The sequence below is a fragment of the Myxine glutinosa genome, chromosome 4 (assembly GCF_964187855.1).
Source record: "Myxine glutinosa chromosome 4, kmMyxGlut1.1, whole genome shotgun sequence".
NCBI classification, from domain to species: domain Eukaryota; kingdom Metazoa; phylum Chordata; class Myxini; order Myxiniformes; family Myxinidae; genus Myxine; species Myxine glutinosa.
Window position 1 is genome coordinate 163,783,628 of NC_136264.1, and position 16,564 is coordinate 163,800,191.

Below are 16,564 nucleotides of genomic sequence, written 5' to 3' on the forward strand. Positions count from 1 at the left end.
AAAGGAGCGTATTCAAGTGTGAAAACAGACAGTTACAGACAGAGATGTGGAGTGCAAAGAGCTATCATAATTGTGAGTGCTGCCAGTAATACCTTTCCATTCAGCACAGTTGCACTGGCATCACTGCGCTGTTCTTGCATGGATGGGATGACGGTCCACTGATTCGTCTGGTGTTCGTAGCACTCAGCGGTGTTCAGCCGTGCAGAGCCATCGAATCCACCAATCGCATACAAGTAGTTGTTAAGCACAACTATGCTCACATAACACCGACGGAAGTGCATGGGGGCAACCTAGAGGCACATATTAATAATAATGGTACATGATCTGGTTGTACATGAATACAATTCATCACGTGCTTAACCCCTGACATTTTACTTTATTACAGTTGTTTTTCATCCCTGTTTGTTTTTATAATATTCTATACAAGTTCTTCTCCAACTCTTTGATCCGAGATCACAAGTTTGGTTTCTGTCATGGCTGCATCATTTTAGATATGCTCATATCTGCCATGATATTTCCTGGGAAAACCACATTTCCAAGCTGGCTTCCAAAGCCAGTCACCGACTGGGCATCCTCCGTCGTGCGAAGACCTTCCTTGGCACACCTTATCTCCTCACCACATACAAGGCTTTCATCCGCAGCTCAATGGAATACTGGTCTCCCCTCTGGGCTGGTGCTCCTGCCTCACACCGATCTGGGGTGGGCTCGGCCTCACGCTGTTGAAACCAAAGCTTTCAGAATCATTGGAATCTACCGCGATGTAGCTAACTCCGAGGGCCTTTCACTCACCGCAGGCAGGTAGGTGATCTTTCTGTCTTCTACCGACTCCTATCCGGCCTTGCTCCCCCAGCTCTATCATTGCTCTGTCCCCCACATATTCCTACAGGACACACAAGATCTGCCAGCAACTCTCTTCTGGTGAAATTGCTAAAATCAAGACTCTCTATTCACCTTCACTCTTTCATTCCTCTTTTCTCCCTCCTCTGGAACAAACTCCCCCACTCTCTTCAATTCCACTCCTCCCTCCAGGTCTGTAAAACAGCTGTTCACCACCATCTCTTATCTTCCCCCATCCAAAACCTTGATCTTTTCTACCCAGGTTATTTCACCCCAGATCCACTTTTTTTGAAATACCGACTTCTTTCCTGGAACTCCCAGCAGTGTCCATGTGATTTATACCTCTCCCACCGCCCTCCCCCCGCCTTCCCATGCCTCCTCCCCCGAAGCCTCCTCCCTCCCATAGATCTCCCGATGTCCCTGTTCTCTGCTGTTGTACTTGTGTGCTTCCCTCTCTCTCCCCATCTTGTCTCCTGCTCCCTTTATTGTATGTTTTGTGTGTCGTTTTTTTCTTCCTTTTTTTGTGATTGATGTTAGCTCTAACACGAGCCTCGATCTTGTATTAAAAAAAAAAATCTAAAAGGACTCAGGACATCAACTGAGTATTCAATACCTTCTGTCTCCCAGGCCATGTTCAACAAACTTTCTGCCATTTACATCCAGGGCCCATTCGTTGACTGGCACATTCGCTTTACTGTATGCATGGCAACCAATATATTGCTCCAGATCCCATTATCTTGCCTGCTATTTCATAAGAATGTGGTGTTCCCTGATGTCGTATCCCAGGGTCACTTTCTGATTGTTCATCATGAACAATCATTATACCTCTGTGGAATAGCCATTTTGGAATTGGCTGACCTCTATCTGCATTTATATATAGCATGGATCATATTATATGAATTATCCCTTCTTCTTGCCTTGTATGTTATCAGTTGTGCTGGCATCACTGGCACATTCCTTGGTAAGTTTTGATAATTAAATAAACAGTACCAGTGACTTACATATGTTATTAATGATTCGTATGTTGTAAATGCCTCAGATGTTACCAAGGACTATCACATAGTTTTTCAAATATGATGCTTATCTCTGCACCATTTTGTCAAGTAATCTTACTACAATTCACCAAATGTCTGTCCGTCTGTCTGTCTGGCCGTCCGTTCCCAGGTACCGCAAAAACGGCTGAACCGATCGCAACGAAAATTTGGGTGGGTAATCCTGGGGCCCCCTGGAGTAAAATAGGCCATATTGTTTTTCAATTTTCCCCAATTTTCCCAATTTTCCAGTTTTTCCAAACACGATGGAATAATATTTACCGATATGAACAGTGATGTGGCTTTTATTGAAATTCTACAAATACTATTTTGATTTTGATGATTTGCATGTGATGTGATTTAACGGATGTTTACATAAATCGTTTAAAATAAAAAAAGCCTTCAATTTCTGATATTTTGCCTTTACATTTGAGCGGCCTAATTGAAGCCCCGCCCCTAGGGTGGGTACCCTTGCTCGTAATTATAATAGTAATAATAAGCAATAGTAATCATGTTTATCAACCTTGTTCCAGATGAAACCAACAGGGTCAAACCGCCGTACGGTGTTGAAGTACCCCATGCCGTCAAAGCCGCCAACAATGAAGATGAACCCATGAAATAAAGCAGTTCCATGGTATGCACATGGGGTTTCCATGTTTTCTGTGATGCTGACCCAGATGCGTGCTCTTGAGTCATAGCACTCGATTGCATTGGTTGGGCTTGCACCACTCCAACCACCGATGGCAAAGAGCACAGAACATGGATGGCGTGGGTGCGCCATCTCGGTTGTCAATGAAGGAGTAAGGTTATAGATGCCCTGGCTTGCAGAAATTATGACTTGTCGGCATTCCTTTGAGCTCTCTACATACTCATGAGACTTGACAGTGTTCATAATGTAGGAAGGGTCCAGGAGGCATAGACGAACCTATGCAAAACAATGAAAAAGTTTAGAAAAAAACAGGATTAGTGGAAAAACTCAAAAGAGTTACTTAAGTGAAACTTACTTTAAAAAACAAGCTTACTTAAGGTAAAATTGTGATAAATGTAGGTGAAATGGTTCCCATTGACCTGACAATGTGAATCACAAGGAATTCACGACCACAAGAAAATATACTTTCTAGCAATAGTTCTCATCACACGCACCACTGAGAGCTGCATATTAGGTCCTCCATTGGGTAGGTGGGCAGCACCCTCATACTACTCTGTACAACAATACAAAAAAAATACTGCAGGTTTTATCGGACAGCGATATAATACGGTACATATCAATTATAATATATGTCTCGTTGTAACATTCGGGTGTCAGAGTGGGGCCATGTACAAGGTTGTGGATAGACATTGGGGATAGAATGTCTGTTTATACAGGGTCAAAGGGAATATTGGGATTTGATTGATAAGGAAAGGTGATTTCAGTATTATTAGCTCATCCCCTCATGCAGAGGGAGACCATAACTTTTTTTCCCCATTTGAATTTTTGTCATGAAATTTTCAACAAAACTTCATCAGGAGAATATCGACAAATAATATAGTAATTGCATCAAAATGTGAAAGGGCAAAGTCATAATAACTATGAATAGCCCTATCCCTAACCCTAACCCTAACAACCCTAACCCTAACCCTAACCCTAACCCTAACAACCCTAACCCTAACCCTAACAACCCTAACCCTAACCCTAACCCTAACCCTAACAGCCCTAATAACTATGAATAGCCCTATCCCTAACCCTAACCCTAACCCCAACCCTAACTATTGGGCAGGTTGGAATTAGGATAGTTTTCTGTTCTGATATAGAGAAACCTCATAAGGTATTAAATTGCAGAATCCAACACAATTTAAATTTAAACAATTGAGACAGTCACATATTCCTTTTAGAGCATTTTGATTGGCTGACTGACTTGCTAAGTTTCCTAAGTTCAATATCTAAAGGACGTACGATAGGGGAACACACACAGTAACAATAAAAATTACACACGTCTCAATTCACTCACAGATGTGTAATTAGATCTTAGGAAAGCAAAGCTGTAGAACGATTTTGAGAAGATGTGTCAGCAAATTCATTTCATTATTTCTGTAACACACTTTATGATGAATTACCTAACAGGAACATGCAGAGGAAGTACACTTACATATGAGTTGTCCTGTTTGGGTTCGATTACCGACCGATCTATAAAATGTTGGATTGGTGCTTTGAAGGCAGGACGTTGCATCCCAAAGTGCACCATCCCTCAGGTGGACGTTAAACTGGACGTCTCTTATGCTAGCATTAATCAGTGGATGTTAAAGATTCCACGGTGTCTTTCCTGAAGAGTAGGTGAGTTATTGCCAGCACCCCGGCCAAATTCCAAATCCGCTCCAGTTGAAAGCCATACCTGACCAGCCGCTTCCTGAGAGACTTGGGCCAAAAGAAGGTGTGAATAACTGTGGCTGTCAAATAAGTAGGCCTCGTCATAGTAGATAAATAACAACATGCACCAAAAATTTAGCTGTTCTAATAATTATATATCTCCATCTCCATAAGTGCTAAATTTGATGAACCTGAAACTGGGCACAGACAATCATAGGGAAATCCGGCAAGCAATTGGTTCATGTTGACATGCGCTCACATATGACGTTTCCATTCACACTGTATCATAAATGTTGTGTGTGTTTATTGTGTCAGGACTATGTAATGCCATAGATTGCTGAAAATTTAGAACAGATCTTCACAGCGAAAAGTCCAAGACACCAAAATGTTACTGCAGTTTTATTTATTATAGTCCAAGGACCTGACAATGCAGGAGATGTTGACCAGACTCCATGGTTGCAATGGTTATAGTGTCCGCTCTGAGTCTGGGAGGTCGGTGGTTCATAACCCTGTCGGTATCATACCAAAGACTTTTAAAATGGTACGTGCTGCTTCCTTTCTTTACACTCAGCATAAAAAAAGGATAGAGCATGGACAACAACCATAGGTTGGCAATACTAGCACAGGCTTTGATGGGCCTCATGGCCTCCTGTTTCAAAAGTTCCTTGTAAAGGACCATTTTACATATATTGTGAACCATGGTATATGTGGGTGTGTTTGGCTGTCTCCCATTTATGGCGGCTGCTTCCCATGCTGCGTTTGAAAAGCTGCTGATTGGTTATTTTGCATTTTCATCTCACTTTTCTTGATGCAATATAGTCAGTCACTTATTTCTTGTCCCTTCCAATAATCTTTACAAACAACATGAACATTTCGATTTAAGTAAGTTTAATACAGATCTTTATTGAGTAACACACAATTTAAAATAGATATATTTTGTCCTCATTTTATACAAATGCAACCTCCGCCACCCGATGTTGCACCACCATTCCGTGGCGAGTGGTGTAAGTAGCGTTGAAAGTAGCGAGCGTTGGCTCTGAGTGAAACCAAGAGTGCAACATACTCAACCTTTTTTAAGTCCATGAAATAATTTAAATTGATACATTAACTTAAAAACTTTTCCCATCTTTGTGTTACGGCCACTTTTGCTTATTTTTCCCGTTGCTGGAGATACTTTTGCGAACTCGGTACTTTTGCTAATTCATAATAAGTCTCACTTGTCAGTCTTTCAACCAGAGTCGGCAGCATAATGTCTGGAGCGTCTGCTCCGGTCCTGGGAGGTTGGTGCTGGTGGTTGAATATTAGCCGAATCATACCAAAGACTTTATTACTTAAACCGGTGTGAGTGCGTGTGTGCATGCGCGCACCTCAGTTAACTTTTGTGGCTGTGTGCAGGTGCAGGATGCAGTGCTTACCTTGGGGAGAAGTTTTACAAAATTTTCTTTCCGTTCGTGCACAGAATGTCCAATCCACTTCAGTACAGCCTCAAACACGAATGCCTCGTTCTTCACGTTGAGATCATCCCGCTCAATGAACTTAATCAGGTAATCTAGAGGAAGCTCTGCAAACTCCTTGCTCCCACAGAACACGTCCACAAAGTTTTTCAGGATAAACTTGGTTGCGATCATCACGAGATCATTGCAGCAGTACGTTTGCGCAAACTTGTAAATACCGATGCAGTTCTCAAAGCATATTTGATTCTCTAGAAATCCGCAGCAGAGCGTCAGCACAGAAGCCATGCCATAGTAATTAGCCGCGATGAGCAAGTCGTGCACGTTATGGTCAGTGACGGGCAAGAACCCAGTGCAGGAAAAGTTGCAGAGCAAATGCATAACTTCTGCTTCCACTTCAATGACGTTGAACTCGCGTTTGACATGCCCGTTCCACCTTTTGCTGAATAACACTCTGTGTTAGAGAAAGGTAACAATGTTGAGTGAATCACAAGGCAATCAGCTTAATTAGTTACAGATAAACACCTGAAATTACAATGCATTTATGGATCTCTAAAATGCACAAGGACCCTTGTAAAGATGAGTTTCATCCATCCAGGTAGAGAATGCAGTTTAAAACCATTGTCAGGCAATATTACAGGGGCAATGAAACCCATTTGCAAATGCTTATAAAACTAACATAGAAAATGAGGTTTTATTCTGATATTAAACTAGAACGATACTCCGACATCACGACATCGACCGATATGCCTCTGCCCACATTATTAATTCACTATAATACTTCTACCAAGTTTGATTTAAATCCATCAGCTGTTCTCAAGTTATCACATTTTTACCTGACATGACCTCTGACCTTTGACCTCTTGACCCCAAAAGTTAATCAGTTTATGCTTACTTCATTATACATACCTGTACCAGTGTACCAACCCCTCCCCCCACTCCCCTCCCCCCATCCCCCATCCCCCCTCCCCCCTCCCCCTCCCCTCCCCTCCTCCTCCCCCTCCCCCCCTCCCCTTCCCTCCTCCCCCTCCCCCCTCCCCTTCCCTCCTCCCCTTCCCTCCCGCTCCCCCTCCCTCCACAAAAAAACAAACAAAAAAAATTTAAATTTAAATCCCTTCAGCTGTTCATAAGTTATCACATTTTTACCTAACATGACCTCTGATCTATGACCTTTGGCCTTTGACCTCGGGCCCCAAAATCGAATGAGTTAATCTTTGCATCATTCTACATAATTGTTCCAACTTTGGTCAGAATCCCATCGCTGGCTCACAAGTTATCGTGATAACAGGATTTTTGCCTTACATGACCTCTGACCATTGGCCTTTGACCTCATGACCCCAAAATCGAATCAGTTAATCTTTACCTCATTATACATACCTGCACCAAGTTTGACTAAGATCCCTTCAGCCAATCTCAAGTTATCATGGCAACTAAAACCTATCACGGACGGCTCGTGGACTAAAAATTTACTAATCATTGTTAACCTCAAAGCTCTAATCGATAGCATCCACAACCTTAACAGGGGTAAAACGAAACGTATATCAACTTGTGATTTTTCCACATTATACACAAATACACGTATCTCACCGTATTGTATCCATATCAAATACACATATCGTAACGTATCGTTAAAATACGTATCTCACCTTCACTCTTTCATTCCTCTTTTCTTCCGCCTCTGGAACAAACTCCCTTAATCTCTTCAATCCCACTCCACCCTCCAGGTCTTTAAAACAGCTTTTCACCACCATCTCTTATCTTCCCCCATCCAAAACCTTGATCTTTTCTACCCCCGTTAATTCACCCCAGATCCACTTTTTTGAAATACCCACTTCTTTCCTGGAAGTTTTAGCATTGTCCATGTGTTTTGAGCCTCTCCCACCCCCCAACACCTTCTCATGCCTCTTCCCCCCAAGCCCTCTCCCTCCCACAGATCTCCTGATGTCCCTGCTCTCAAATGTTGTTGTCCCTGCTCCCTGCTTCCACATGCGAAATTTGCATTTAGGTTCATTTAAATTATACAATGGACTACAAAATGTAAATGTTTCATGATATTTGTTATTTTATATCACCTTTATCTGTCAATATTGTTGAAATGAAGATCAAATAGCTTTATGTTGAAATATGTTGAAAAAGTCAAAACTTTACATGGGGTGTACTTACTTTTTCACGTGACTGTATGTATATATATATATTGTTACGTGCTCCTCCCCAAACCCTGGTCACGGTGTACCTCCGAGCCCCGAGAGGAGTCACGGCAGAAAGATGTGTTATTCTGTATGTCAAAGATCAATGGTGAAACCACACCAATTGTTACCAACAAACAAGTATTGTAGTAAGATCACACAATAATAACAGTACAACAACAATAGTAATCAATTGTACAACCAATATATCCTTCCTATGATGGTATCATCAGTTTCGTACAAGGCAACTCACTGTGCTCCAAGCGAGCGAAAAAAGAACATTCCCAATGTCTCTTTCCCGGCTTCAAGCCAATGTTGATCCACGCTCCGGTGATCGTCAGAATGATGTTGTATCGAGACCAGAAGCCCGTTCGGTTGAGTGACAGTCACGCTGCCAAAGATGTGTAAAGGTGCCCTCCAGGCGACTGGGAAATCACACCTTCCGGTATGGACGTTCCACGGCTCCCAATCGGCGAACCGCAGATTTCCCACTCAAAAGCCACGTTGCACACACACCAGCTTAACGTCTGGATGTGGCGAAAATGGATGAAGCGAAGTGAAAAACCTGAGCGAAGCGCAAATCCTGCGCGAGGTAAAAAATGGCTGACGGCCTGTTCTCGTGGCGTAACGGCACTCCGATGATTCTCTTCAGAATCAACCGCAAAACCTGTCACGCAGGTTTATCTGTCACAGAGATAACAACTCTGTCGCAGGAATCCCTTTCCCAGGAAACCCATAGTTCACACGTGACCCTTGATCGCCAACGTTCGCTCAGGACCTTGAAGCAGCTCGGCTTCTTGTCCGACTCACTCGCTCCACCTTCTTTTCCTCCTCTTCCTCTTCGTCGTCGTCCGGGTCCGGTTCATTTCAAACATTAACTTTTTTACCTTTTGAAAATAGTAATTTATATTTCCCTTAAATGACAACAATAATAGTACATGGAATCAAAAATGTTTACAGTGGATGAAAACCACAACAATGGAAGTGACGAATCCATAACACTTCCACCACTCAAGAAAGAAAGTTTGAACCTCGTGAAAGCATTCTTTGCAGGCAAAAACTCTTTTAACAAACAAAAGTAAATCTCACACCCAAATGATCAATTCACGTGAACAACAATAATTAATATTCCCCAAAATAAAGCAACAAAACTTCCAACCCACCTACAGGAATTTCGAAAGTTAGTTCACTCTGGATAAAGCATCGGCAACGACATTGTCCCTCCCGTTTACATGCTCAATTTCCAAATTGAACTCCTGCAAAGCCAAACTCCATCTCATCAACTTCTGGTTTTTATTTTTCATTTTTTGAATGAAGGTTAAGGGGTTGTGATCAAAAATCCAAAGCAAAGCAAATCTATAGCACTTTTTGAAGGAGGCCGAGCTGAGAGCCAGGTTTCATGGTGGTTGGGTGGTGAGGCCTGGAAGTATTCACTGTATGGACGCCTTGAGGAACGTGGAGTTCATGGTTAATCCGTGTAGGAAAGTTCACTACATGGACGCCTTTAGGAACGTGGCGTTCACGGTTAATCCGTGTAGGAATCTTGGCTCGGCTGCTCCTGAGCACTCAGTGCTTCCAACTCTTTTCTTGATCATAAAAATCATAATCACTGTTGTAGAGTCGGGTGCTGTAGTCACGTGAGTAGCGGTCCCCATCTCGGCTACCACCGTAATAATCATCCCGTCAAGAGTTGCCAAAACTGCGCTGCTGCTGCTGGGAGCCTCCATAGTAATCACGACTGCGGCCGCCACCAAAACTACTACTCCCACCCCGGGAGCCATAGCCACCCCTGAAACTACCTCCACGTTTTCCTCCTCTGTCACCCCCTCGACGCCCATGGCCTGCCTTCTCTGCTGTTATGGTCCGACCATCCAAATCCTTGCCATTCAAATCCTTTTGCTGCATCTTTGGCATCCTTTGTGTTTTCAAACGTGACAAAGCCAAACCCTCTCGACTTTTGCGTCTCCCTGTCTTTTATCAGCAGCACTTCAAAGAGTGGCCATATTTGCCAAAGATAGAGTCCAGAACATCTTCACTTGTGTCAAAGTTCAGTCCACCTACAAAGAGCTTGCCAACATTGCCTCCATCCATGACTTGTGTGTGCTGACACTTAGTTTCAGGGTACTCGACAAGACGTGCCTGTGCAAAGCGTGACATCAGTACCTTCTCCTTCTCTTCACAGGGCTTCCTACCCATAGCACGAATCGCGGCACAGGATGGAAAGATACCCGGAATCTCCTGCTCTAACTGTGCAGTGTTATTTTCCATACTAGGCTTTTCAACAAACACCGGATTACCAGAAACTCGACCACCGGCCAAATCATTCCCGATAACAAAAGAGATTCCCTCTACAGGAAGAGTGGCTTGTAAACCTACGGTGACCGATCCTGACACCAAATCAGACTTCAAATGGATGACATGAAGACGAGCTTTAACATAGACCCCAACCCCCTGTAAAAGAACACTAACACCAGTTGCCATCTTCTCTGTCAATGGCAAAACGCCTTCACGCATCAAAGATTGATGTGCTCCTGTGTCCCTCAATACCCTAACAGGTCTCTGGTTCGTTAAGTCTCCATCCAGTGACACAAACCCCTCTGAAATAAAAGGTTTGTAACCCTCTTGAACAAGGTCGTTCTGTGATGCCGTAACTTTGGCATGCGAACCATCACAAGGCACTGTCCTCCAAGGACGATTTCTCGCATTGGCCAATGCATTCGGAGGTGTACTAGTCTGACTCCGCTCCTGATTTTTCCTTTTCAGGGCGTAACATTGGGACATCAAATGTCCAGGTTTCTTGCAAAAAGCGCAAGTAGGCCCGGAGGAAAAACTCGTGGTCTGCCTCGGGCCCCCCGGAAGATAAGTCTGTCTTGGAACTGTAGTCTTCTGATCCCTAAAAGTTGCGGTATCAGATTTGTCCCCATAGTCATCTCTAGGCCGCCCCCATGAATATTTGTTCTCCGCCCCAGATTTACCATAATTCCCCTGGCTAACTCGAGGCGGGAAGTTAGGTTTGTGGAACCCCATCCTGTGTGTCAAGGCATAGTCATCTGCCACGGTTGCTGCCTCATGCAACTCTGGTACTTTCTTTTCATCTAGATGTACTTTAATGTCCGCGTGGACACACTGTTTGAATTCCTCCACCAAGATCAATTGTCGCAACAGGTTGAAGTCTTTCCCAATCCCCTTCGAGTCACACCACCGATCAAACATGGTTTCCTTCATTCTGGCAAACTCCACATGGGTCTCACTCTCCCACTTCCTGGAATTCCTGAATTTTTGCCGGTAAGCTTCAGGGACCAATTCATAGGCTTTGAGAATGGTTTTCTTCACTATCTCATAATCTGCACATTGGTCAATCGGTAAAGCCGAATAGATATCTTGAGCTTTACCCACCAGAACACTTTGCACTAACATAGTCCAGGACCCCACAGGCCATTTTAGCATTTGAGCCACTTTCTCAAAGTGTGAAAAAAACTTGGCTACCTCCTTTTCATTGAAGGGTGGAACCAGCCTCACATGCCTACCAACATCCCAAGTGTTCTGACTAGTTGTCGAACTAGCCGGCATGGATACTACTTCTCTACGTTCTCCCAGTAATTCCAGCTCCTTGAGTTTAAGTTCCTTCTGATACTCCATGTCACGTTCCTTTAACTCCCTTTCGGCTCTCCTTTCCTCTGTTCTTTCCTCTGCTCTTCTTTCTTCTTCAGCTCTCCTTTGCTCTGCTCTTCTCTCCTCGAGTTCTCGTTCCTGTTCTGCTCTTCTTTCCTCGAGTGCCTTTTCAGCTCTCCTTTCCTCTGCTCTTTCCTCTGCTCTTCTTTCCTCGAGTTCTTGTTCCTGTTCTGCTCTTTCCTTTTCTGCCTTCCTTTCCTCTGCTTTTAACCTTTCCTGGCTCTGCAGTTGCATCTCCATTTTCGGGAGCTCCACATTTTCTTTTTCCTCGGGTAACCAATCCAAGGCTACCTCTTTCCATGTTCCTTGTCCCACCAGAGATTCTACCACCAATGTCTGCATCTCTGCTTTCTTCATATTAACTCGGACCTCCAAGTTAAATGTCTGGCCAATATCAAGAGTTCCGATTTTTTTAACGCTTGGAACTGTGCCTCATTAGGGGACGCCGCAAACTTTTCTGCGTCAAACACCATGGTGACTATTAGTTAGCACCTGTTAACCTTCACACAAAAATTTTCAATTTTTTTTGAAAAATTTGGGAATGTTAGAAAAATTCCAAATTTGGGAATTTTGGGAATGTTAGGGAATTCTATCCCAGACGAGTGTTAGGGAATTTAATCCCGGACGAGGATGTTAGGGAATTCTATCCCGGACGATATTTGGGAATTTTGTCAGCAAAGACGAGCCCCCAATTTCTGTTACGTGCTCCTCCCCAAACCCCGGTCATGGTGTACCTCCGAGCCCCGAGAGGAGTCACGGCAGAAAGATGTGTTATTCTGTATGTCAAAGATCAATGGTGAAACCACACCAATTGTTACCAACAAACAAGTATTGTATTAAGATCACACAAGAATAACAGTACAACAACAATAGTAATCAATTGTACAACCAATATATCCTTCCTATGATGGTACCATCAGTTTTGTACATGGTACCTCACTGTGCTCCAAGTGAGCGAAAAAAGAACATTCCCAATGTCTCTTTCCCGGCTTCAAGCCAATGTTGATCAACACTCCGGTGATCGTCAGAACGATGTTGTATCGAGACCAGAAGCCCGTTCGGTTGAGTGACAGTCACGCTGCCAAAAATGCGTAAAGGTGCCCTCCAGGCGACTGGGAAATCACACCTTCGGGTATGGACGTTTCCACGGCTCCCAATCGGCGAACCGCAGATTTCCCACTCAAAAGCCACGTTACACACACACCAGATTAACGTCTGGATGCGGTGAAAATGGATGAAGCGAAATGAAAAACCTTGAGCGAAGCGCAAATCCTGCGCGAGGTAATAAAATGGCCGACGGCCCGTTCTCGTGGCGTAACGGCACTCCAATGATTCTCTTCGGAATCAACCGCAAAACCTGTCACGCAGGTTTATCTGTCACAGGGATAACAACTCTGTCGCAGGAATCCCTTTCCCAGGAAACCCAAAGTTCACACGTGACCCTTGATCACCAACGTTCGCTCAGGACCTTGAAGCAGCTCGGCTTCTTATCTGACTCACTCGCTCCGCCTTCTCTTCCTCCTCTTCCTCTTCGTCGTCGTCCGGTTCCGGTTTCATTTCAAAAATTAACTTTTTTACCTTTTGAAAATAGTAATCTCTATTTCCCTTGAACGACAACAATAATAGTACATGGAAACAAAAATGTTTACAGTGGATGAAAACCACAACAACGGAAGTGACGAATCCGGAACAATATATATATATATATACATATATATATATATATATATATTTATATATATATATATATGTATGTATGTATGTATGTATGTATGTATGTATGTATATATATATATATATATATATATATATATATATATATATATATATATATAATATATATATATGTATATGGTATATATTGGGTGCCATTCGAGAGTGTTGAGTCACTCTGGTTGTAATGATGTTTTTTTTTTGCAGCCATAATAATGTTAGTGTTGCCAGCTAAATTGAAAACTATGATTTTAAATTTTGCTGGACGTGCGTGTTTAGTCGGGAAACATTATCACCATGGACACTGTGGAATTGTAACTCAGTGTAACTTATTGAGTAAAGACTGGTAACGATTTCGTAAATGGATGCCAAGAATGTGCACGCACATGGTAATCTCTTGTCCACCTGGTCACAGCCCCTGGCTGGAGCACCCCCCTATCGTTTGGTAAACGGAACTCGCAGCAGGAGGGGAGCGAGCTGATGCCAGGACTTGGTGCATGCATGACCTCGGGGCATTAGCGGAGAAAGGATTAACATTCAGCGGACAGGGGATTAACTCCAGTTTGTCCATATAAACCAGAGCAAACGTTGAGTCAGAGAGACTTGCCACGATAACTCCTGCTCGACGGAGCGAACGAGCGCCCATCATCAGAACCTCTGCCCGACGGGAATGGCGGAGGAACATCGGCCGAACGAGAAGGACCATGCGGATATAGTGACCTGGTCTATTGAGTTAAACGGTAGTTATTTGGTATTGGAATGAAAGTGAACAACCAGTTAATAAACCAGACCTTTTGTAAAACCTGTGTCCGGTCATTGGAGTCTTGAGTCTCCCCTATTACTTCCCCTACAATTTGGAGGCACCGCTGACATCAATTGTACACAAACAAGTCTTTAAAAGGTGAGTGTGTCTTGTTTTTGTCCAATATGATTTACGAACTTGGGAATAATTTTGTACATACATGGTGGAGGAGGTGGTCTGGGGCTTCCTTGCGCACCGATGCCGCCATATAGGTGGCGTGATGAAGTCACGAATGGTACTTTGATAAAGGACTGTAGCTATTATTCGTGTTTTTCTAAATGATTTCTGTAAATACGTATTTTTTGCGCTGTCTAAATAAAATGCACCAGGTCGGCGCTGGTCATTAAGGGCCTTACTGTGACCTGGGAGCAAACGGAGCATGAGTGCACCATGCGACCATTTGCTTCCAAGTCGTGTAAGGCCGGTACACTCGTTTACACACCCGTACACGTGTAAAGTAGTTTTTTTTTTTGCACTTGTTCAAAGCACGCGACTTGCTCGGCGTGCGACAGGGAGCCGGGAAATGGAATTATATTTATATACAGTAGTGACCCCTAATTCCGAACGCCCCTCATCTCGAACTACTCTAATTCCGAACCGTAAATTCGAGAAAATTTTGTCCCTAATTCCGAATGTATTTCTATAACCGAACCGCCAACATAGCGTTAGCGTCGTTCATATCCTTTGCCATTGTTGAAAGTGGCACCCTAATAAAGCAGTGGTTAACAGGAGCATTAACTTCTTCAGTGACAATGTGATTGACCACTTCAGAAAAATTAAGAAAAGTCGCCAACACCAGGCAACTTTGGAGAGGTGGTTCTCTAAAGAAAGCAAGCCTAGTGAGCCCCAACCTTCTACAAGTGGTGTTAAGAGACAAAGAGAGCAAACACCAGAAGCACAGTCATCTGATGTTAGCTTGGAAGGTGCCTCACCTTCCAAGCAATAAAACCCTCTCCCTCCTTCCTCCTCTCCAGCCTCCACATGCACCATCAGAACTCTCCACAAAGGTAAATGCAGTTATTTTCATGTTAGTACATTTATTTCTTGTTTTTATTATTATTATTATTTGATATTTAGGACATTTACTCATCTTATTTTACCTTGAATCATGTGTATTTGCAGTTAGCAGTGTCTTGATAATGGGTTTTTGGGGTCCAGGAACGGATTAATTCACTTTCCATTATTTCTTATGAGGAAAATAGTTTCTAATTCCGAACTTTTCCCAATCCGAACTGCTGCTGGAACGAATTAAATTCGGATTTAGAGGTCCCACTGTATATATATTTTTACCTCATTCCAATTTATGGTATTGCGACAAAACGGCTTATATCTTTGGAACGACTGGTCGGATTTAGACAAATTAAACGGAATTGTGTAGGACGAAAGCCGTGGGTCCAAAGTAAAAAAAAAAAAAAAAAAAAAAAAAAGGGGGTGGAGGAGAGAATTTTTTTTTTTCAGTTTTCCCGCCATGTCTAAAACTCGTTCGATCAACAACTAAATTCATGACAGACAACCCCACCTCATGCCGGTCCAGAATTATTGTGAAAGATGGCGATTGGATGAAAATTGCATACCAACACTCCCTCACTGTCCCTCATTGTCCCTCATGTCCATTCCGGCACCCTGTCTCTTGCTCCCGCTCCTTCTCCCTCCCCTCCCTCTAGTTCCCATTGGCGGACGTTTTGCGAGAAGCAAAGCGTTTTGCAGGAAGCTTCCAGGAAGCTTCCAGGAAGCAAAGCCAGGGCTGTTGCTTTTTGTGTATTTTCTCTGCGCCCCATACTCGCAGATTTGGTTGGTACAAATATTTTATTGAAAGGTGAAAGATGCTTTTGTGGAAAAGCAATGGCAGACCACCCATTGTCACCACTTTCATGAGCTCAGAGAAATAAAAAATTCCAAATTCCACTCTGATGGCTCAGTGGAAATCGGCAGCAGAGTGGGAATCGGCAGACAATGGAACAGCTAGCGACGAGTGTTTGTGAGTAACAACCACCCTCTGGTCGAGGCTCATAGGAGGGGTGATGCTTACTGATTCGGCACGCTTACAATAGATATTAATGGCGAAGGTTGTGGTTGGTTCGATTTTGCGAAATGGACGTTCTTTGAACGGGTTAAATGAGAATTTTCATATTGGATGTTAAAGCAACGAAGAGTTTTGTGGGATTATGGGGTCATATCGCGACATCATGGGAAAGCTGGTGTTAATGGTGGGATGTCAGAGGTAATGGTGTGGTTTAATGTTCACACTGTTTTGGAAAATAATGCTCGATGCAGCCAGATCCTAAAAAGAACCCATCCCTACATCTAAGGATCAGGAAGGGAAGGAATGGAAAATTTGAAGTATTAAAGTTACGGAACTCAAAATGTCTGGGTTTGGATGTAGTCATTAAAGGATTGAGTCATTCATTGGTTTGATGATGGTCCTAATATTTTGATAAATGTTTGATAATGGTCCTGGTAATTTTAGTCCTAGGAATAATATTGCTAGTGGTTTGTCTGAAGATTTTAATGGGATTTTAATGGAATTT

General features: G+C 43.2%; 1 protein-coding gene across 1 annotated transcript in view; it reads right to left on the reverse strand.

Moving 5' to 3' along the window:
* The window catches only part of LOC137417306 (kelch-like protein 10), a 34,111-nt gene that overhangs the window by 4,771 nt on the left and 12,776 nt on the right, over nucleotides 1-16,564 (reverse strand). Inside the window, exons 2-4 of the mRNA XM_078775111.1 lie at nucleotides 5,628-6,117; nucleotides 2,392-2,793; nucleotides 93-290 (exon numbers count right to left, since the gene is read on the reverse strand). Of these exons, the coding sequence (XP_078631237.1) occupies nucleotides 93-290; nucleotides 2,392-2,793; nucleotides 5,628-6,117 (1,090 nt within the window). The remainder of the gene's footprint in view (nucleotides 1-92; nucleotides 291-2,391; nucleotides 2,794-5,627; nucleotides 6,118-16,564) is intronic.